The following is a 22,785-nucleotide window of genomic DNA, read 5'->3' on the forward strand; positions in this document are numbered from 1 at the left end:
TGAATTTATACAATTCCAAGACAACTGGCCGTCCCATTTGCAAATGAAAATTGTGTGATATGATCAAAAGCTCCTGAAAGGTTACTAAATGGACCTTGGAGTGACATTTTTTTTGTCAACTACTATTGCTAAGGTCAGGAATTAACTTTTGTTATAACAACACTGTTATGAACCAAAACATCTAGAAGGTTACAAACCATTTTAAAGGGCTAATTTGCCAGTTTGCAACCAGAATCTCAATATTATAATATGGGGGGATATGAAAATTAATGGCATATATTTTCACTCTTTCTTGAAAGTTCACCCCATTGGTTTTTGGCTGAAAATGTGTCATGGCTAGAGAATGTAAGATCGTAGAATGCACTATTTACATTATAGATAGGCCTGGTCTGAACTTTAACATAAGAAGGAAAGTGGCATTTTCTCAGTCAATACTGAGTGAATTTACAAAAGGAAGAAAAATCAGTCTCAAATAGCTATTTGATTCAGGTCAAATACCCAGCTATATTTCCCTCTCCCAGCAGGCACTGAGTGAGCAGCCTGTTTTCGCACGGCCTACGGTACATTGGCAAATGGAGACCATGGTTTATAACAGTCATAAAACGATATGAAGGATGCTGGTGCAATAAAATTGCATAAATCAGTTTCGTGTTCATTTGCATTGATAATCATAACTCCTCTGGAGCCGGTCCAGAATAACGCAGCCAAGAATTAACATCTTGTTAAAGTTTAGAGGGCGTCCTCTTCCCCACTGAAGCCCTTAGAAACATATTTCAGCTGTATATCAGATGGAAATCTTCGAATATGTTTTTATTTTAATTTTTTAACTTGAGACATATTGGGTTTGGTGTCAGTCTGAAATGAATCAGAAGAGACAGTAGTTGTGTCAGCATTTTTAAATCATTAGATGCAATTTACATTTGTCTAGGGTCTTTCTTTCAAGGGAATAAAAACGGAGCAGCTTTTACTTGACATTTGAACATTTCCATGAGTTTACAGCATATCATGTATAGATGGTAGACCATACTTTCCTAATCTTTCACCTTCCATATTCCAGACATTAAGTAGCATCATGACATTTGGTATCATTAGTCTTTTTACTGTGGTCCTCTGAGGTATTCAGACCAATGGTATGGAACTGGGTCTTGTAGTAAAGACAGAATCAGGGTTCTGCTGTGGTCCATCATCCAGAAATAGCACAAGCTGTTCATCAGCCGCTCTGGGGCAGGGTGGCTACCAGAGGTCTTCAAGGTATTGAGAGGTCTGACTATGTTGGAATTTCAATAAAGCTGGTTCTATATAATGGAAAGTCTTGGCTAATCTGTCTGTAATTCCTCCACAAATCACTAGTGCATCAGTAGATGAATTTGTCTATACCCTGAAATCCATTTGTAGTATTCAGTCTTGACATCCAGATCCTGGCTTCCATTAGTTTTAGACTGTTGGACCTGTCTCACAAGCCTGAAGTGATGCAGTGTTCTAGATTGAAAATCAGATATATTAGTAAACAAAATAACTTATTTGTTTGACTTACTTTTTAGGAACCATGTTTATTGAATAAAGTATATGAATATATCACACCTACTTCAAGAAGCAACTTGCCAGGTGTGCGCAGGTGAGAAACTAAGCAGGATTTGAACTTCTCTCTCTAGCTCTTTTTTCAACTGTTACACAGCTATTTGTGGCACTTTTCCTGTGTGCAATCAAGTGCAACACTCAGTTGTACATGTCTTCCTGGAGAGACTGTCTGAAACTGTTCACTGTTATCTCACTGTTATCTCCATATTTACACAATATTGCATCTCCCCCCTCTCTATGATGGCTGGCTTTTCACCCCTCCTACAATTGTCGCCATTTGGAACAATCATGCACTTTTGATTTCAGACGTGGTTGGACAACGGGTCCAATAAAAAGGTGTTCTTTTTGAGCATAACCCAACGCAACAAAACCATGCTATTTTTTGGTGCTAAACATTTACTTTTACAGTTTGAATTTACGGAATTGGTACTTCATTCCCACTTATAACTTTACCCAGATTTTACCCTCTCCAAATGACATTTGTATTACCCGAGTCTAGTGATTGTATCATTTTTTTTAATGAAATTATTATTATTATTATAATAATAATAATAATAATAATAATATTATTATTATTATTATTATTATTATTATTATTATTATTATTATTATTATTTTATGATTGTTATTTTATTATTATTTTTATTTTATTTTATTTTCCCTTAAAAACAGCCAAATTTGGAAAGTAACAGAAGAAAGGGAAAAGAGGTCTATGAAATTTGCCAGAGGCTACTGGATTTTAACCATGATGCTTTGTGACTTTATTTTTTAAATCAGGACCAGGATCAGCTAGAAATGAACCTTTCCAGACAGAATTGGGATTGAAAAACAACACCAGTAATGCAATTTATTCATAATACAGTTATAGTTGGTGATATTAATGAATGATCTCAATGGCACATTGAGTGTATTTTTTCTCCATAAAGTACTGAGGGGGCATTATTTTTGCTGATACCAGAATGCATCTTTGGTATGGTATGGTATGTATAATTCATGAATTACACGAACGACATCCGACGTAGGAGTTTTCTGAAAGAGAGTACAGGCTATACAGAGTGCCTGGCAACTGTGTCTCCTGTTAGAAAAGTGTTCTATTGATTGAAACAGAGATTGAAATTGATTGAGGAGACTGAAATCACTGAATCACTCCAGTTAAAATGATGTTCCTACTCTCCTATTTCAATAATAATGCATTCTGCAAAGGGAAAGTATTATTATGGATAGCACTCCTCTCATGACTTCTCCAGGCAAATATCTATAGTCAGAGAAACACATTGCATCTTTAAGACATGGTCAAATACAAATACAGTAGCTTATATATTGGCGTTACATTTTGAAAATGCCGATGACATCAGTTCATGTGCTTGTGGGGAACTTAGACATGGCCACTTGGAGAAAGCTGCCAAGCTGCAGCATCACTTAAACATTCTGCTCCCAACTTGCCACAGTTCTTGAGCAACCCTTGCGAATGAAAAACATTTTTTTTTAATTCAACATCATGTTTTTTTTCTGCTCACTGAGAATCATTTTTCTTAATCCAAACAAAACCGAACCAACTTGTGTGTTCAGGACTAGCTATAGCTGTAGATAAAACATAAAATCATATGAAGTGCTGTACTGTTAACCTTGCTTCAGCTACTAGAAAGTTTGCTCTCTCACCATAGCATTCGTTAAATGCATTAGATCTCTTAATGCTGCATGGATATACTGCATGGTTCAAATGGAAGGAGGACTCTTTATTCATTACGTTGGTTGAATGGCCTCTACTGGACTTGGTTGCCTTCATAACTGGATAAGTGTGATCTATGAAATGGCTAATTGCCTTTGTCCTGATTGCTTCCGTGACCAGGCCATTTACTGTCTGCAAAGGCCATTTCCTCCCCTACTTATGTAGTATCCATCAGGAACACTCAGTCACTGCAAAAAAGAATATTGTAGATGATACTATTGCAATATTATTGTTTCGTTTTGTCAAATTATCGAAGCTTATCCCCTGAGAAATACCATTGAATGTGCAAACAGCTGAGAATGTATTACCAATTTCAAAGAGGCCAGCAGATGGTTATCTGAACACTCAAAATGGTCATGCTGCATTTGTGCCAGACAGCTCCAGCAATAGGTCAGAATGAGAAGAGAAATTAAAGATTAGCCGAGGAAATATTTATTCCCCCAGCCTAAGTGGACCTGAAGTTTAGGTACTAAAGGAGCAGGGATCCCAACTTTATTTTTGTACATTTTCATTTATGCAGTCGTGCTGTCAAACTGTGAGACTGACTCAATGTATGACACAAATGCAGAGTGGACACATTGTTCTGCCTCCAGTTTTGACCCACTGCTGCACAGTGCACAGTTAACATGACATGAGAAGACTGTGGACTCATTGTTACTAAATCTACTGTAAGTAGTCTGGCAACAACAAATAAAGTAGCAGATTTTTCCCCAAAGCCGATAATCTGTCTTCAGGTTATATTGGCTGTTTAGTTTTTGCAATTCTTTTGGATCCATTAAGGGTAGACATAAATGGCAGGAAATATAGGATTTGCTTGTTTTGTGGTGCTTATTGGGTTTGACAAACTGCATGGAAACACAGGATAAAACACTAAAATAGCTTGGTTTATTCACAGCCAATTCTTAGAATGTCCACTTGAGATTTTACAAAAAGGGGGTTTTGGCTTCTACAGTCAGACACCAGAGTCGCAAAATGTGCTTGTTGGCAAGGGAGATGGGTAGGAAGAAGACAGATTTGACAAAGTAAGGCTGTGATCACACATCAGTAGGTAAATGGCATGACAGTTTCTTGAGCAGCAGCCCGCAGAGTCTGTCATTACACTATTTTAACTTTTTTCTAACTAATGTTATTAATATGATGTGCAATCACTTTTAAACATGCAACTCTCTCTGAACATACATTTTTTCAAAGTATACAATTTTTTTTTCCCTTTTTTAAATTTTTTTTGTGATTAATGAATATATCATTTTTTTAATATGTCAAGAGATAGTGAAAAATTCCCATCACAGTTCTAGAGGTGACATGCTTAAATTGTATGTTTATCTAACCCACACTCCAAAACACAAAGGTATTCAATTTACAATCATACAAGACAAAGGAAAGCAGCAAAGCCTCACATTTGAAAAGTCTGAACCAGTAAATACTTGACATTTTTGCTTGATAGATAAATGATAAAGGACTTTAAACAACAACTTGATTAAAATGGATTCAAAAATACCTTATAATGAAAAGTTATATTGATGTATTGTGGATGCCTTCTCACATTAAGTGTGGTTCTCTCCGACTTGCTGCCTTAATGCATGCATATTGCCTCTCCTTCACTGTTATACTCCACTATAGCTGGCTTATTGACTGAACAAAAATCACCACTATGTCGATATATTCCCCACTCTGGCATGAAGGCACAAGCCAATAAAGTACTGGTTAGGGATAACTTAATTTGCTGATTGGAGTATTTGGAAAAACTGTTGGCAATAATCTTGCTAATACACATCTATCAAATTCTCCTATATTACAATATTTTAATGCAAATGTGGTAAATCTTCCCTGGCAACTCTAGCTATTAATGTTATTAACATCTGTGTGCTGTTGCCATTTGACTTAGTGTTCAGAATATGTTGCATTACTGTTCTTCCTACACTGGCATACTTTGCTAGTGAAATTTGTACCAGGGGTCACATTTAAAAAGATGATTCACTTTACCCTTTGTCACTATGTTTCTGTCTTTAAATGAGTCAGAGCTTAGCTTTAGCATGCATCAGTGGAAACCCAAGGCCTTTGAATAAATCAAATAAATCATTGCGCTCCTAAGTGGGTGTTCACTTGACTGAGTGTAACCTGTTGTGACCCCAACTGCTCCCAGCCGCCCCGAAGTAAAACAAAGATGTTGTTTTGCGCTCTTGTGCCCCACTTTGGCTATTTGTTTTATTTATGCCTTAAATTTCAGTGTGGCAGCTTTTGGAATAGATTCCCCCTGACTTGTTTCCCTGGTCATTACAGGAAGAAGTTTCTCTTGCTTCACTGAATAATTCCTTCTGGCACACTAAAACCCTGTTTGCCACAAACACCTTCCTTCCTATTTTCCAGTGACAAAACAACAAGAGACTTCAGACAATGAGTGCTGACATTTTCTGCCACAGGGTCCATTAGCACTCTCATGTGTGACTAAATATTGTTTTTCTTTCTCTTTTTTCTGTTAGCATCTCTGTACTTAGTGGGGGTAAAAAGGGACAAAAATGAAGAAGGACTTAATTCGAAAATGTGGCAATTTTATTGTGTTCTGTCATTCAGAGGTATTGTTGTGTCTTAAATTTTTGTGCTGATTTAGAGACTGAGGCAGTCTTGACAAGTGTGGTTATTCTCAGTTAAAATTAATGGGGTATTATGCTGATTTTACAGGTGAAGACCAGTTTGCTTGTCATGATGATGTCCATAATTATTATCGCAGCTTTAGCTTGAAACTTCAAATCTTTACCAATAAGCCAATGTTTCAAACTTGGGAAATGGGGTTTGATAGACATTTACTTGGCTGGGGTGGTCTAAGGAAAGATGCCATTGAGTTATATAATCACAATTTAAGAAAAACTTTGGTTTATTACAACTTGGGTTTTATTTTTTCACCTCTGGTCATCTGTTCTATCAATTATGATAATTTATTCACCAAAGTAATAGCTATATCGCTAAAAGTAGGTCCAGTGGGGCAAGAGACACAAGCCACCAGGCAATCAAATAGTTTTTAAATCAGCTGACAGAGTAGCCAAATTGTCGAAACCATTTTATTTGGAGGTAAATCGGAAAGTGAGAACACTCAGCTTAATGTTGCTAAAGGCCAAGGTATGGTTGAAACAAACTAGTTTGTAAGAAGTGTTATCAGACCAAGTCTGAAGGCAAACTCTGTTTATAGCTGTTCCAAATGGACTCAACGGCAGGTGAAAAGCCTAGCGTCACAGTGAGGGTGAGATACGATGAATTGTACAAATGGGAATAAAGGCATACACTTTCACACAGCGTTTCCAAAAAGGCATTCATGTCATTGCACTCAGTTGACCAAACGAAAAAGTGACAGAAGTAGATCGCCCAAATTATATTGTTATGAATAATAAGAAATACTATAAATATGTTTTTTCACTCACCTCCATACCCCACCAGTCCTGTCAAGCAGTTATATGGCTCTGATTTACCCGCTTTACTGGAAGTCCGGTCCAGTTACGTCCCTTTATGATGAGCCGCACAATCAGTATGGTGTCCGATGCTGGCAAGTAAAGAGCAAGGTAAAGTTAGACCTCCACTTCATCAGCTTACCCAGGCATTTGTTCCGTGTTAAGTCCACATTTTCGCCCCAGATTTGCGGGTGTTTCCCTGGGAGACTGGCCAGTTATCTCCTTTAGTCATTTCCAGGAATCTGTCAAGGATCTGACAGCTACATGTCTCCGGAGTCTCAACAACTGCTTAATAATCACTCACCAGGGTAACCATGAGTTGGTGAAAGCCAGGTGACCACTTGCTTTTGTTTAACTGTTTTGTTTCCTTCTTGACTAAAGCTTTAGGAGTTTTTTGGATTTTGTTTGTGAGTGAACTGAACTGAACTGGGGTTGGGAATACTTCCTTGTTTTGAGTTTTGTTTGTTCAATAACCGGGGAAATCCCAAAGTGGATTATTTTTGTTACTTTATAAACTGAACTGAATAATATGGAACTGGACTGAAATATAAATTTTATATAAAGAAGTTTTGTTTTGTTTTGTTTTTTCTTTCCCCTTTGCGCTAATATCACCTTGGAAAATTTAACTGATGTGTGGTCGACTTCAATTAGACTGAGTGTTTTATTCTACTGCCTTGCAGTTATAAGTAGATCGTGATCAACATCAGACTTCACCGTGAGGACTTAAGCTTCCTGGACCACAATTCAGAGCTCCGACTCACAGAGAATGACAAGTAGCCATCTGGTAATTCTTCTCTATAGACCTCTACGGTAGCTACATCCTGAAATAGCATCAAAGGCAAAGAATTGTCTTTTGAAAATGGGCTGTTGCATCTAGAGCACTAAGATCTCACTTGTATTGTCACTCAGGGGGTCTGATACATTTGGATACAGATTCAATCACATTCCTCTCTCATTTCAGAGAGGGGAAGGGAGAGGAAGCTGCATGCATGAGCCGAACAATACAAACAACTAAGGAGCACTTTTTACAAGTATTAATTGACACACAAGGGAGAAAGGCTTCTTATCTCCCTTACTTGAAACTAAGTACAGCCTCTGGGATGTTCTGAAGCATACTGACAAGATGTGGGTGTGCTTTCCAGAACCAAATTAAAACATGGTTTGTAAAGGAATGTGTGAAGTTGTGACACCGACTATGAGTCAGAAAAATTAACTTCTTGGAATGGCTATGAGTCGTCTTAGCTCAATAATGCCAATTTTCATGTGACACTGGCTGCAGGGCTCAATCCTCTGTTTTATTTTAAATGTATGTTTTTGAACTGTAACCTGTTACTATTCAATCTATTTATGGATTATTATAGACATCAACTTTATCTCTCCTGGCTAAATGTTCTTTGAGAAGGTAATTACTGAAATAAGGACTAATTCTCACAGCTTTAGAAGAAATATATTATGTATGTCATTCAGGTGGCAACAGGTCATGAAAGTCTTCAATACAAAAAAGTGAGAAAACCTAAAAAACACCCATTCTTTTAAAACTTATTCCAGTAAATACTCAGAATAGAGTGGCCCATTCAACTAAGGCATAAGCATAGACAAATGAATCAGATGACAGAAATGCAAAATGAGAGAATGAGGGTGAATAAGAGAAGAAGGGCCGGGTGCTTTGAGTCACATTGTATGTCGAGATAATGACTGAATATTGGTAGCCTTAGTAATAGATGCCTGCTAAGCTTTACACAGTTCTGTCTGAACACAGATCATTGTCCTTGTTTGACTTTTCTTTTTTTTTTTTTTTGACTTTTTTGGCTTAATGACAAACAAGGACAGCAATGACAATGCAGGAAATTGAGGAGGGAAATCTATAATCACGGAAAGCAGTTTCCATTTAGAATACATACCGACCCTTTTGTCTGTTGTTTTCCCCAGTGTCCCTTTCCTTTCTCCGTCTAATTTGTTATTCTGTCTTTTCTCCTTAGATTTTAAATATTAGCAAGCCTAAATACTGGATATGTCCTCTAGCTTGAAACGCCTCAAAAAGCTGCAGTTGTACATAGAGAAATGGCTATTGAAAGACAAGTTGGACTCATGCAATCAAAGGCAAAAGGCTAGAGCAGGATACATCTTGCTGCTTTTAAAATCTTGTCATTGATGGTAGCTGCTCATTTATAAATCCCCTGTGTTGTCTGTTTCAGTCCATTACGTCACGAGGATAAAATATAGGTGGTCTGAAGTAAATTATAGAGCAGTTGCGGATTCAGAACAGACAGGAAATAAGACAAAAAATGAAAAAAAGTAGATGGGAGCAAAGCACTGGAGTGAAGAGAAAGGCATAATTAAGAGAAGCTTACGTTTTGGAAGACAGATGGGAGAGAACAAGAGGTGGCATAAAATGTAGTGGAGGAGCAGACTGTGCCAAAAGATGGTGATATACACTTCATTCAAATATCCAATAAGCCAATCATGTTGTAGAAGTGCAGTGCATAAAATCATACAGACACAGGTCAGGAGTTTTAGTTTATGTTCACATTAAAGATCAGGATGGAAAAAATGCGATCTCAGTGACGTAGACCGTGGCAGTATTTCTGAAACTGCTGATCTCCTGGGATTTTCACACACACAACAGTCTCTAGAGTTTACTCAGAGTGCTGCATAAACAAAAAAAATCCAGTAAACTTGTCCTGCAGACGGAAACATCTTGTTGATGAGAGAGGTCAGATGAGAATCGCCAGACTGATTGGAGTTGGTTGACAGGAAGGCAACGGTAACTCAGATAAACACTCTTTACAACTGTGGTGAGCTGAGAAGCATCTCAGAATGCACATGTCAAACCTTGAGGCATATGGGCTATGACAGCAAAATACCACATCAGGTTCCACTCCTGTCCGCCAAGAACAGAAATCTGAGGCTGCAGTGGGCACAGGCTCACCAAAACTGGACAGTTGAAGACTGGAAAATTGTAGCCTGGTCTGATCAATCTGGATTTCTGCCGAGGGGCACTCAGATGGTAGGGTCCAATTTTGGCATCAACAGCATGAATCCATGGACTCAATCTGTCTTGTTTCAAAAGTCCAGGTTTGTGCTGGTGGTGTAATGGTGTGGGGAATGTTCCCGTGGCACGCTTTGGGCCCCTTCAATCATGGTTTGGTTGCACTACTTCCAGCATGATAATCCACCATGTCAAAAAGCAAAAGTGGTCTCAAACTGCTTTCATGAACATGACAATGAGCTCAGTGTACTTCAGAGGCCTCCCCAGTCACCAGATCTAAATCCAGTAGAACACCTTTTGGAATGGTAGAACGGGAGATTGACAGCATGAACGTGCAGCTGACAAATCTGCAGAAATTATGTGATGCAATCATGTCAGTGTGGACCAGAATCGCAAATAAGTGCTTCCACCATCTTGCCACAAAGAACTGAAGCTGTTTTCAGAGCAAAGGGAGGCCCTACCCAGTGTTAGAGTGGTGTTCCCAAAAATGTGCTCAGTGACTGTAAATTTAAAATACTAAAAGAAGAGTTGGTCCCCTCTGTGACCTAATCACATTTTAATTAGGTGAGTTGACTTGCGCCTTACTCTCAAGGAGTACCCATGATTTCTTCGAATTGTGTCTGTCAAAGGATTCAGAGCTGCAGTTCTGTCAATTTCAGCTACTTTTTTTTGACTAACACCTGGTCAGCCAAAAAGTGCGTGTGCAGCCTAAAAGAGATACACCACTACACTGCAGCAGTTGGAGCCACTACGTTCAAGTCTCCGAAACTAAAGTCTTCAAATTAATCCCCTGATGTGGTAGACTTGGCAAAGAATGGGCATACAGTATTGTCATTTATCGAGCCACGTGTGCTTTAGATCACAGTCATAGTCATTCATGGCCATATTCAGACACAGATAGCTCCCTCAGTGGTCCATTGAAGAACGTTGGAGCCAGTGAGCCTCTCATCAGCTATAACCCTGGAACACAAAAACACGTTGGCATAGGCTGGATGTTTTTCTAACAGACTGCAAATAGCCTCACCAACTATTTAAGAGAAGGGTTAGCGTTTCCAAAGTCATTAGCGTAAGAGCATTAGTGCCAGTCATATCGCATGCCATACTGTAATATTGATACAGGGATTGCTACATAGCCAAGCTTCCATCCTTTGTACTGCAGCCTAATTGTTGATATCTTGATCTGACCACACACTGCATGCATTAAAGTATCCTATCTTTCAAAGGAGGGGACAGATGGTAAGAGCTTAGACATTCTGGGGCATAGAGGACAGGAGAAAAGAACAGTTCTTCATGGAGGAACCTACATTTTCACTTTATTATATCTTTATCCTAGCATGAGCGCCTCAAAGACTTACATTATGCATTGCTCTCAGAAGACATTGTAAATGTATGTGTAAGCTAACATGACCTTATCCATTGCTGTGTTGTTTTGTTAACATACACACACACACACACACACACACACACACACACTCACTCTCGTTAACTCACTGCACTGCAGAAAGGGCACGGGCCTTTGACAGTAGAAAGCGGATTATACTGCAAACCAAAGATTCTTAGTCAGTTTATGGAATAGAGATGAGTGGATAGGAGATTTAAATAAATTAACCTTCAGTGAATTCCCTGCGGCTCAGAGGACTGACAGAGGGGGTCTGAAAGAGGAATTTTTTTCATTGTCAGTAAAGTTTATGAATGGTCATGGCATGATTATGGTGAGCTAGTGCTCGTCAATGTGCATGTTAACCTGAGATTGTGTTTGAAGCTCAGCAAAAGTGAACACTGGAGATATTGACAAACCTGGGAACAGAAAACAAAAATTAATTGCCATCCTGCCACATTACTAACCCTTTTTATTTTGTGTTTGCCCTTTATGTGTGACTCTGTGCTCCAGCTCCATATGCCAATGTATTGGTAGAGTATATATCACATGCAGAGCAGGGGGAAATTTGTAAGTGCACAATAAGATTTTCCAATGCTAACTAAGTTTCAAAATGTCATCGCAACATCAGGGAATAGATTAACCTTTACCAAACCCCAACTGTAAAAACATAATTCTTTCTACATACTTATAATGATATTAGCCTGATTGGTGTCTCTTAACATTATTTAAAGATGCAAAATACTGAATATCCTGGATATTTTCTCTACTTAACTGATTAGGATGTGACAACACACTGTAATAGTGTAAAAAGTTTTTGTGTTTTGAAACTGACAATTATTTCTGAGTGAAAAGTGTGGGGGTTTTGTTTTTGTTTGTTTTTTTCCCCAAAGATTTTCCTCTTATTGCCACATTGCTTCCCAGAACCAGCTTGACAGTCGTGTTGATGTTAAGTGTAATGACAGGTTAGATTTCTTTTTGAATAATTGTAACAAAATTTGATCAGTCTTTTAAAATGATCATCTTTGTATAATGTAATATTTTTTTTGGAAGTATGTTGGCGGTGAACATTAATCGCTCCACAGTTTTGCGCTCCATTTCCCTTTGATCCCTATGCAACTTTTGTTTCTGGTACTCTGATTTCCCTTCTCTGGTAACACCTGCTACATCTCCAAACAATGAAAGTGTATACTGTTCTTTGGGGATTAAAGAAATTATTACAGTAAAAAAAGAGTTTAAACAGGAGCCAGAGGGAAAAACTATGCCCACAGAGATACTAACATCTACACTGTGTAAATGTCATGTTGTAGCTGTCATAAAGCGCAAAATTAGAGCATAAACCCAAAAGGCTCGTTATAAGGGAACATGAGCAATTTGAGTAATAAAAATAGTCAGTTCCAGTTTTCTCAGAATTGTATATATTTTTAAATATATATATATATATATATAGATAGATAGATAGATAGATCTATCTATATATCTATATATATATATTTTTTTTTTTTAAATATAATATATATATATATATATATAGATATAATCTCAGAGAAATAATGTTTGCTTTACATAATTTTAGTGATGACTGCAATATCCTCTTAATCTGTTGTGTGCACAAACTATCTTAATTTAACAATAGCATCTTGTACCACCTCCCATGGGTAGAGGTCAGCATGGATTAACAGTGTCCTGTGACCACCATATTTACTGTAATCAGTCCTCTGTAAGACTTCCTGTTGTCACATTCCAAGTGGTGAGAGACTGAAACTCAAGCTTTTCCAGTCTAGGCTGCCGTCTTAATGGTCTTTTAATGGTCTGTGGTTATAATGAAAATAGGAGCTTTTGTTTTAGCAGGCTGAAGTCTGTCAGTCCTGATCGAGAATATGATTAGATGGTGTATAAAGACCTAGGGTGTATTCATGGTAATTAACTTCTTTGTGAATCCAGTGCAAAGAACTGATGAAGAAAATTTTTCACCTCAGGTGGGAGGTTTCAGATTTGAAGTAAAATTTTCATTAAAGGCCAGAACTTGAGAACTAGTTTTATTAAACCACCTGTCATTATCTTGGATTGCCATAAAAGCCCATAAACTGTACTTCAAGGCTGCCATGTTTACATTTTTAATTTGTAGTGTGACCACAGCTTGCATGGGTGACAAATTATTAAGGTTTTGCTGTTTTTTCAGCAAATGATAGGATCAGAAACAAAGTAGCTCTCAACCTTTAATTTTGTTTGTTAAAATTAGCAAAAACCTGCAGGACAGTAAAGCTGTACATAAAATGGTCCTCTGTTTGTACAGACTGTCTGTTGTTTTAACTGCTCTTTGTCTTTTCTATAAATACACAGGAAGTGAAAAGCTTGACTAATAGTCTCATGAGAATGCCGCAGCTGCTTGGCATGCTTTGCCATCCATTGCTAAGCCACATCAGTCAGACACCTTGTTTATACATCTGCTAAGGGCACTCATAACTTCAGTCTGCTACCTTTTTTAGGAGCCTTGGAGCTTGTGCCCAGTGATTGACACTCCAGGCTATGAATAGAGCAATATCTCATTTTATTGCGGTGACTGATCTGTGTACAAACCTTTTAGTGAGACTTAATAGAAGTCTTGCGACTTTGTTTCACTAGTAACTTCTCGGGTGACTGAAGACTAATTTGGGATCCTGTTTGTAGACTTGCCAGCTAACACCCAGCAGGACAAAGAGTTATAGCCCATGACCATAGCAGCCATCTTTGCAATAATAGCAATGTAGCATGATTCTGAATCTTATCAGAATATGACTTGTGATCTGAATTACTAATGTATAAGTGGATAATATGACCTCTCATTTTTTCATTTAACCCAATATTAGAATACTTTTAATGCCCTTTCCAACCCAACCACATTTTGCCTAAATGGTATGCATTCCTATTGTATGTTAATTGTTAAAAATGTTAAACATTCACTGTTTCCATCCTTTCAAATGTGTGGATTTACTGCTTTTCTCTGTTTTATATCATTGTGAATTAGATATATTCTGGTTTTAGACTTTTGCTTGGACAGAACAAGCAATTTGAGGACGTGACTTTAGACTTGGGATGGCCAGTAGTTGGACTGACAGTTTGGGCAGAAAGACTGCTGCACACCAGTTACAAATCCATAACTTCAGTGTTTTATTTGATTATATCAAAAGGCTGTTTTTCTGGCTTACGATTCAGATGACATTCATTGCCTATTCCCAGTAAATTGTCTGTCTATACTTACACTGTTGGTCAGCTCGCTGTACTATTCACTCATGTCTATTGTTGTTCTGAAGTTTAGAGAGTTTGGGAGCTCTACTTAAAAAAAAAAAAAAAATGGTAAAAGTATAAAAACTGGGCTTCATGTTTTTGACAGCTTGGGAATCTTTGCTCCCTGTTCTTTCTGTTGAGCTAAATCTGAATGAATCACGAATAATATTTTCCTGAATTAATTCAGTCAGGTAGATCCAATTGTGAGCTCACGACCTTGCAAACTGAAGCCATTTTTTTTTGCTGTTTAGCGTGAAAAGTTCATCCTATACACCCTCTTTAGATTTTGTCCTGATAGGTGAATTGGCTCAGCCACTTTGCTAGTTTGATGACACAAATCAGTGGAGCTTAAAGTTCCTCTCCTGTCATTGATAAATATCCTCAAAATTACATATTTAGAAGTTTTTTTAGAAGTTTAGAAGTTTATTTCCTTGAAAAAAAATCCCCGCACTGCCTTAAAAAAAAGGCTTGGATGTAACTCTACACTTTTTCCTAATAAGTACTAGTGGATCACAATGGCAAGTGGTTATACAGGAGTGATTCAGGCATACAGAACCGGACACCGACCCTGAAGACTATTCTTCCGAAGAAGAGCGAATTGTACAGGGTCGCCTACAAAGTCGATGTATCAGAATGGTAATGTATTTTATGTAGCGCTCTCTACAGCGTTAGAAATGTAATGGTAATGGATAACATGAGCCTTCAGCTTGGTTACATTATCAAACAGCTAATAATGTGTTGCTAATAAACCTTGGTCCACGTCACCAGCTCCCTCAGCTACTTTAGCTAACTTAGCTTGGAAAATACCGATAATGAGCTACACCTGGCCTCTCCTTTGATGATACCCCTTGTTTCAAACTTACTTCTGAGGTTGGGGATATGTTAATGTTGTGTGTCACAGTGTGGCCTTTTGCCTTGTTCAGATGAATGAATGTAAAGCAGTCTACATGGCCCATACTCTATATGTTTCTCTGTGCTATCTTAGATTAATAGGCCACTGCTTAGGCCTTCCCCCCACTTAAGCACTTACTCAAAATGTTGTGCTTTTGCACATGTCCTTCTGCTCTGCATTATGCATGTAAATTGGGTTTATTAGCTGATAATAGTTAGATTACGGGCTGTACAAACATGTTAGTGAGAGAATCATTGCAGCTCAGTGCCACATTGGTTAAAGCTGTGATCTTAACCTGAAAGATTACAGGTTTGATTCCCAGAGCTGCCAGTGTGTTTTGAAGTCATTATTAAAAACAAATTATGAACTCATTATTTAATGATGCTCATATTTCATGATTCTGTGTTGCAGCAAACTTGATTACCTCTGTTTTCAGGAATTAGTGTAACTGACCTAGATTGTTTTTTCCATATTATTAGAGGTTTCTACTGCTGCGGTTTCCTTCCCTGCCATTGAATTAAGGCATTACTTATTTTTGTTATGATTTGTGGGAGCTTGGGAAACTGTGGGGTTTCAGATTAAATTACCACTACACACCAAAAAGCAGTGTTTTTTACTGATTTTCAGTCACTTAAATTGCAAAAATGTATTTTTACATTTGGGAAGCTGAAACTATTGAATTAATTTGACATTTTGCTCAAAAAATGACAAACAATTCATTAACCTTCTGTCAATCGACTTAACAGGTAATCGACAAATCATTTAAGCTCTGTAAGACAAACAAATTATATTTTACATTTTTTGGTTTTCAAATGTTTGTTAGCTTCAATTTTACATCACAATTTGTTTTTCTACTCAAAACACAGGTTCATTCATTAGCTCTGTAAATTATGCGGCTTATTGTGTGACTGGACAAATCAAGTTGTTATTGTCGCAATCACTCAGGCTTAGCAAACATAGATTTGGTTATTGATTAAGTGTGTTATTAACCTGTTTTAATTATAATATGGTGACATAATGTGGTGCACACATTTCCCCAGATACTACATGGTCTAGATGCTCTAGTTGGTTTCGCATCCAGTTGAATGGTGTTTTAATGACCCACTGAGTTTCATTGTGTATTCTAATGGTCCTGTCTTTTCCTGGCTCACTATACCATTAATGGGGCATGTTGTTAATGGTTCCTTGATGTAAGATTAGGTCACTTTCATTTGTGATATTTTTTTGTCTCCCATCCAGAGACCACAGTGCATAAAGTTTGTCTCCCAGTTCCCAGCATTTTCATTTCCTTCCTTTACTCTGGAGCCCCTCTGCCCACAGCTTGTCTCACCCCAGCCTCCTGGTATTTATTGTCTTCCTCCCCTGGGGAGTGATACTCACTGACATCAGTCCTCCCTCTGGCCAGATGCTGAAACTTAAACACGCCATCCATCAGCCTACAGACATATGAGTAGCACAGCAGACAGGGTTACTGACCCAGCAAAGACATTCTTAATATAAAGGTTTACCCTCCCACATATATCTATGCACACTCGCAGGCTTCAGTCCTAAGCTCTTTTCCCACCCTTCGTTTTTAAATGAACATATTTCTGCTATGGGCCATAACTGTCTGATTACTGGTTCTCAACACTGACAACTGTTCCTAAGCTCAAACCGAGAGAACTAAGCCTCTGACGTGAGATAAAATAACGATGTACAACGAAAAACTGTTTTATTGAGACCGAATCCGTGGAATGCTTTTACTCCACTTTCCCCACAGAACTCAAGCGCCAGATACCCAAAATCACAAAAAAAGTACTGGATGCAGTCAGTCGTGTAGCTCATCTGTTTTAAATGACACATCTGAGTGCAGCAAATTTCTTTCTTCGCGATTCATCCTTTGTGCGTCCTTTTCCTGTTCTATTCTCAGCGCCTGTTTAGGGAAAAAAAGGTTATGAAGTTATGGAATAAACCCACCACTATGAGAAAAAGTTAACTTTTTGCCTTGATCTTGAACTGGAATATCACAGTAACTAGTGAGGTTAATTGGTATTTCCCTCTCAGCTGTTTCAGTGCCGTTTCACTCTTTCCATGGTCTCTCTTGGCCTTCCTCCACGGGAACTCTCATACGTTTCATGACTAAAAGGCTGGCTCTTTAAATATAAACTGTAGCTGTTTATTGGTGAGAGAGTTAACACTGGCAGAGTAATGGATTCATTTCATTCTCTAGAATGCTGAGTAGGAATTGACCTAAGAGATGTGTGTCTTATATGTGGGTTCAGACAGAAGATCTTCTTAGGCTGACTCTGTAGCAAATACACTGTCTGCTCTGTCTAAATCTAACAAATCTCCCACTCGCAGGTTTAATGTATTTTAAGGCCTTATTTCTCAGGTTGTGTTGTCTGGATTGTAACACAACCTATAGCTCTGCCCTGAGATAATTTATTTCTCTTTTTGTAGACACACAAAGAGAGAGTGAGAGAGAGAGAGAGAGTGTGTGTGTGTGTGTGTGTGTGTGTGTGTGTGTGTGTGTGTGTGTGTGTGTGTGTGTGTGTGTGTGTGTGTGTGTGTGTGTGTAAGAGGAAAATAGGTTTTGTACACAAATCTGTATTTGCAGAATAAACTAAATAGCTTATGCTGCTTCTTCTTATCTATTTTTTTTCTTTCTTTGAGTGTGTAAATTGTCTGATCTCTGTTAAGCTACTGATCAGTCTTGCTATTTATTGATTGAATTAATGAAAAGGGAAGACACAGTTGACACAGAAATCTATTATCTCATTAGATCCAGTCTTATGTGGAAACATGAAAATGCACCAACACGCATTTTAATGAAAATGATTCCTCCAAGTTTTCAGTGTCAGCACATCACTTTTTGTAAAGAAAAGCAGATTTATGGTTAAAATTCCTTATAATGAATATGTTGGGTTTTTTTTTTTTTTTAAGAGCATTGTCTCAGTTTGGTAATAACTGATGAGGATCTTTCAGACCTCAGGTAGAGACACCGTAATGTGGGTCTTAAGATCTGTTGTGCCATGGAGGGGGAAAAAAAATCTGAGCACAAAGAAGTGTCATGAATTTTTCATTAATGTAGACAAAGTGCAGAATAGCTGATACATTAAGCAGAAAATACAAGGTAAGTTGTTTTTCACTTATTTGGATTTGGGAGCAATCCCCACATTATCTTTGTCTCCATCTCTTACGGATGTAAGTGTTGTTATAGTCTTGTATTCACGATATGACTGTTGATTCTGTTATTGTAAGATAACGGTGAAAAAAAAACAGAAATGCTAAAGCAAACCTTGCCTCCATTGAACTGTCTGATAAATTGGCCTCATTATACAAAATATCTGAGCTTGAATTTTCCTTAAAATATAGAATTACCTTTGCATTAGTGATCAAATTAGGATGAGGTGCTGTTGGAAGTGGAAGTGCTATTTTGGTATGGAGCATTAGATTCTTTACAGTTCAGAGCATTCTTTCAGATAAGTATTCTTAGCAGTATTTGCACCATATTTTTACATTTACCTATTTTTATTGTTAGCTTTTGGCCTCGTTAAAATAGAACTTAATTGGAAGAGAAGGAAACGGTGCATGTGTCGGTGTGTCTGCACACACAAGATATTGATTGAGAAGTCAGCCAACTAGTATATTGTTGTCTTTCTGTGCCCAGGATCAGGAGAGAAACTTTCAGGCACAAAAAATAAAATCCTTTTGCAGAGTAAAGATTTCACTAAATTGAACTGATTTTAAATAACTACAAGTTCCAGTAATTTACTTCAGTAATCTCTTTCAAAGCTACACTGTCTCTTAACTTTGTATTAGAGCTGCAAACAACGATTATTTTGATTATGGGATTAATTTGCCAATTATTTTCTTGATAATTGATTATTGATTAGTAGGGCAGAAAATTGTTAAAAATGCTAGCCACAAAAAAGACATAACCACAAGGTCCTTTTTAATAGCTGTTTCGGAGCATATGATCATATCATGATCTTCATCAGCTGCCGGAGTTTTCCCGGTTGTGATGAGATTGTGGATCTTTAAATGTTTTTTTTTCTTTTTCTTTTTTTAAAAATATTTTTCAGTGCAGTTTAGGGTTTTATGTTTCAAACTTTAATCTTGACCTTGGAAGTATCAGTTGGGAAAACAATCTGACCCCAAGGTCCTTTTTAGTAGTCGTTCTGGAGATTTTGATCCTATCATGTGATCTTTAGCAGAAGAAAAAATGGTGGCATTTAATTTGAAAAGAATTTTAGTTTGAGAATTCTATCAGGATAATATTTCCATCTTTTGAACTAGATTGTACTGAATCCTGATTATTGCTTGTATGGTACCACTGTTGCCACTAGCATTAGCGTAATTAATATAGAAAAATTTATATAGTCTTCAATGATGTGTGTCTTAATGAAGCCCACAGGATCCGACATGAAAAGCACAGTAGAGCTAATATCTCATGTTGCATTCTTACTTTCACATTTCACAGCGTTTTCCCCTTTGGTCAGGAGCCATTGCTTTATCAGCTATAATGTGGCATTCTGTGTTGTCTGTGTCTTCCAGGACTCAACACTCTGCCCTTCGATCCAGCAACCAACAACGACCCTCTCCAGTTCAACAGTTCCAGCGGGCCACTGGTGACAGAGTGTCCTCCTCTGGAAAACACAGCTGAAAATAGCAAGAAGCGGAAGAGAACCATCCTGCCTCCAGGTATGGACAACTGCTACCTGGCCAGTATTTTGCCACAGGTGGAGGATTACTCTGTAGTCTAAACTCCTCACCGTTTTCCCCTCAGCCATGTTGAATTCTAAATGCAAGTGTCCGTAACCTTAAATAGAGAATGCTTTCCTTCAATCAGGAGAGCTCTGTTACAGAAGCTAGATTTTTTTTTACCTTGAGATTCCTCGTCCCTTTCCTCTACCAACATCATATAATTGGATGGGAATTGTTGCATAATCCTATTTGGTAGCAGTATGGTAAAAAAGTAGCTTAGTTCAGTCTTTGTTTTTTTCGATTAGCTTGCCATGTCCTGAGGCTCTGGTTGTCTGGCCTGTTTGGAGGTCAGGCAGCTGCAGCAGGAAACTGCTCCGCTGAGATTGTGTGCCTGACTGTCTGTTACCTTGCCAACGCCACCTGTCAGTCAAAACTGCAACACACCTTCAGCTTTGTCAAACACACACACTGGCCTGTCACATAGAGAGGGATACACTGAGAGAAGATTGTCTGCAAACGTGTGTTTTTGTGCGTGTGCATAATTAAACAGTAATTTGAGTTCGCTGTTTCTTGCCTGGTCTGTGTCAAATTAAAGAAGGACTTTCTAATTGAAGAATTAAAGAAGTTCTGACTAATTAATTGCTTTGTAAGTAATAGAAAGAAAAGGGCCCTTAAGACAGCGAGGTGTTGTTCCATGTTTTCTGCTTTCTTGGCGATGCTAATTGGACTGGATTAATACTCCACATTAACACGGCCCTAATCGACTATTCGTCTTTTCTTCGCATCTTCACATGGATGAGTTCACGTTTAATTTCATTTTAATTCACTGGCCACATCAAGCTTTAATTGGATAATGTATCATAGATGACTGTCAAAAAAATAACCAGTCTATCCAAATGACGGACTTGTTGAAATGTTGAAAGCTATACAAAATCTTTGAAACTGACACATGTATATACTTGTACATGATACAATTTTGTACTTTCAACAGAAATGTAGCAAAATAACAAGCAGGAGTGTTAATTGACAAAAAAAACAATAGCCTGTACATACTATACACAGAATATTTAGTAATGATGAGTTTGAAAACATGTGAAATGTGTGTTTTCAGAGTAGTAGGCTTGCAGAGCAGAGACAGAGTTAAATAATTATTTGAGCCCTAATAGTAGTGTAGTGTCTCAATGACACTGGAAATGAAGGCCATCAGTTTCTGTTGAATTTTTTCTTTTTTTTCTTTTTTTTCCCCCTGAAGACTGAAATCAGCCAGCACATCACTACGAGAGATTTCATCAGATGTGTTAAAAGCACTGCCTCCCTTCAGCTAATGTACTAAAACTGGGGTGCAAACATTTTCTGGCCAATGGTAATTAAAACTCGAGTCAGTACAGTCAGCTGGTAGTGTTGATTCTCACTACTACATGTTGATTCTCACGTTTTTCTCACATCGAGTAATCATGCAGAGAAGAGATCTACCCGGATTGTAAGATGTAGACATAAAATATTAAATACTTCCATTAGAGCAACATAAATCACAACATAAGTCCCGAATTTGTGTAGCTTGTCTATCTGTCACAGCACTCAACACTTTCTTTGACAGTTTGAATTTTTCAGACTACAGTCTTTTTGAGCTCCTCATTATCTGTGACATCGGCAATGCTTGGCTTCTTGACAGATGATTCGGACCACAGTGTGTGTGTCTGCAGTCGATGTTAGGGGACGCTTTCGACTCAATTTCACTCGTCAGGAAATTATTTCCTCTGTTGGTAGTAATACATGTTACACAAGCCATCAGAAAACTCTCATAGGTTGAATTGGGTTTCCTACACACTTTAAACAGAACTGAAGACACTCACTAGCCTAGCAACAGTAAGGCCACAAACAACCCATAATGCGACACTCTCTAAAGGACACGCTCTTTTCATTCAAAGAGAATATCTTGTGATGTGAACACATAATTGTTTAGTCCTCGAATATATTACAATCCATGTTTTTTCAGACGTATTTAGAAGAAAATCAGATCAGGTACATATTCAATAAATAATCAGTTAATCTATTACCAGTCCACATCCCTAGTCAAAACCACATCTTAATGCAGTTTAACATTCAATAACTTAAAATGTCAACTGTGTAAACAAAACCCCATACAATAATGTGTGGGGACATCAAGAATGTAGGGAGACATGCAGCTTTTAAATGTGCAATGAGTTCTTTCTTGTCAGGTTTCCCACTACAGCCTTGAAAGCTGAGTATCCTACAGTCATAAGTGTTAATTAGTGTAAAGCAAAATGACACAGTCAGTATAGTCATGCAGGTTTTTTCTGTGCCATTGTGCATGGCAGGAACTAGAGTATGTAATGTGCTCTTCTGTGGTCACATTTACACAACATTGGGAGGGGCAAAGATATTCTCACTCACTCAGAAAAGAGTTGACAGCAACAGGAGTAACAATGAATAGCAACATATTTGTGTTTGTGTTCTCAGATAAATGCCTGTTAGCAATAGCAACATATCAGCAGTAGCATATATATATATATATATATATATATATATATATATATAGATATAGATATAGATAGATAGATAGATAGATAGATAGATAGATATATAGATAGATATATATATACACACATACACACAGTCACTGTAGTATGTCCTACAGGGTGACAGACCATCACATTTTCTCATGGCATCATCGACAGAGCAAGAAGGAGGGACCCTTCTCAATCATTCCGCACCATGTTATTTATATCAGATGTAGTGACTAGGGGAACTTTCTTCCTCTAATATTAAATAATGCAGGAAGTTGAAATGGCCTCTTGTATAATG

The 22,785-nt window shown here is 37.7% G+C and overlaps 1 protein-coding gene across 5 annotated transcripts in view; it reads left to right on the top strand.

Moving 5' to 3' along the window:
- LOC120785145 (ecto-NOX disulfide-thiol exchanger 2-like) overlaps nucleotides 1-22,785 on the top strand; it is a 184,935-nt gene that overhangs the window by 69,600 nt on the left and 92,550 nt on the right. For all 5 annotated transcript variants that reach the window (XM_040119561.1, XM_040119562.1, XM_040119560.1 and 2 more), the window contains one exon: nucleotides 19,810-19,956. In XM_040119561.1, the coding sequence (XP_039975495.1) occupies nucleotides 19,810-19,956 (147 nt within the window). The remainder of the gene's footprint in view (nucleotides 1-19,809; nucleotides 19,957-22,785) is intronic.

This window comes from Xiphias gladius, chromosome 23 (genome assembly GCF_016859285.1).
Source record: "Xiphias gladius isolate SHS-SW01 ecotype Sanya breed wild chromosome 23, ASM1685928v1, whole genome shotgun sequence".
Taxonomy (NCBI): Eukaryota; Metazoa; Chordata; class Actinopteri; order Istiophoriformes; family Xiphiidae; genus Xiphias; species Xiphias gladius.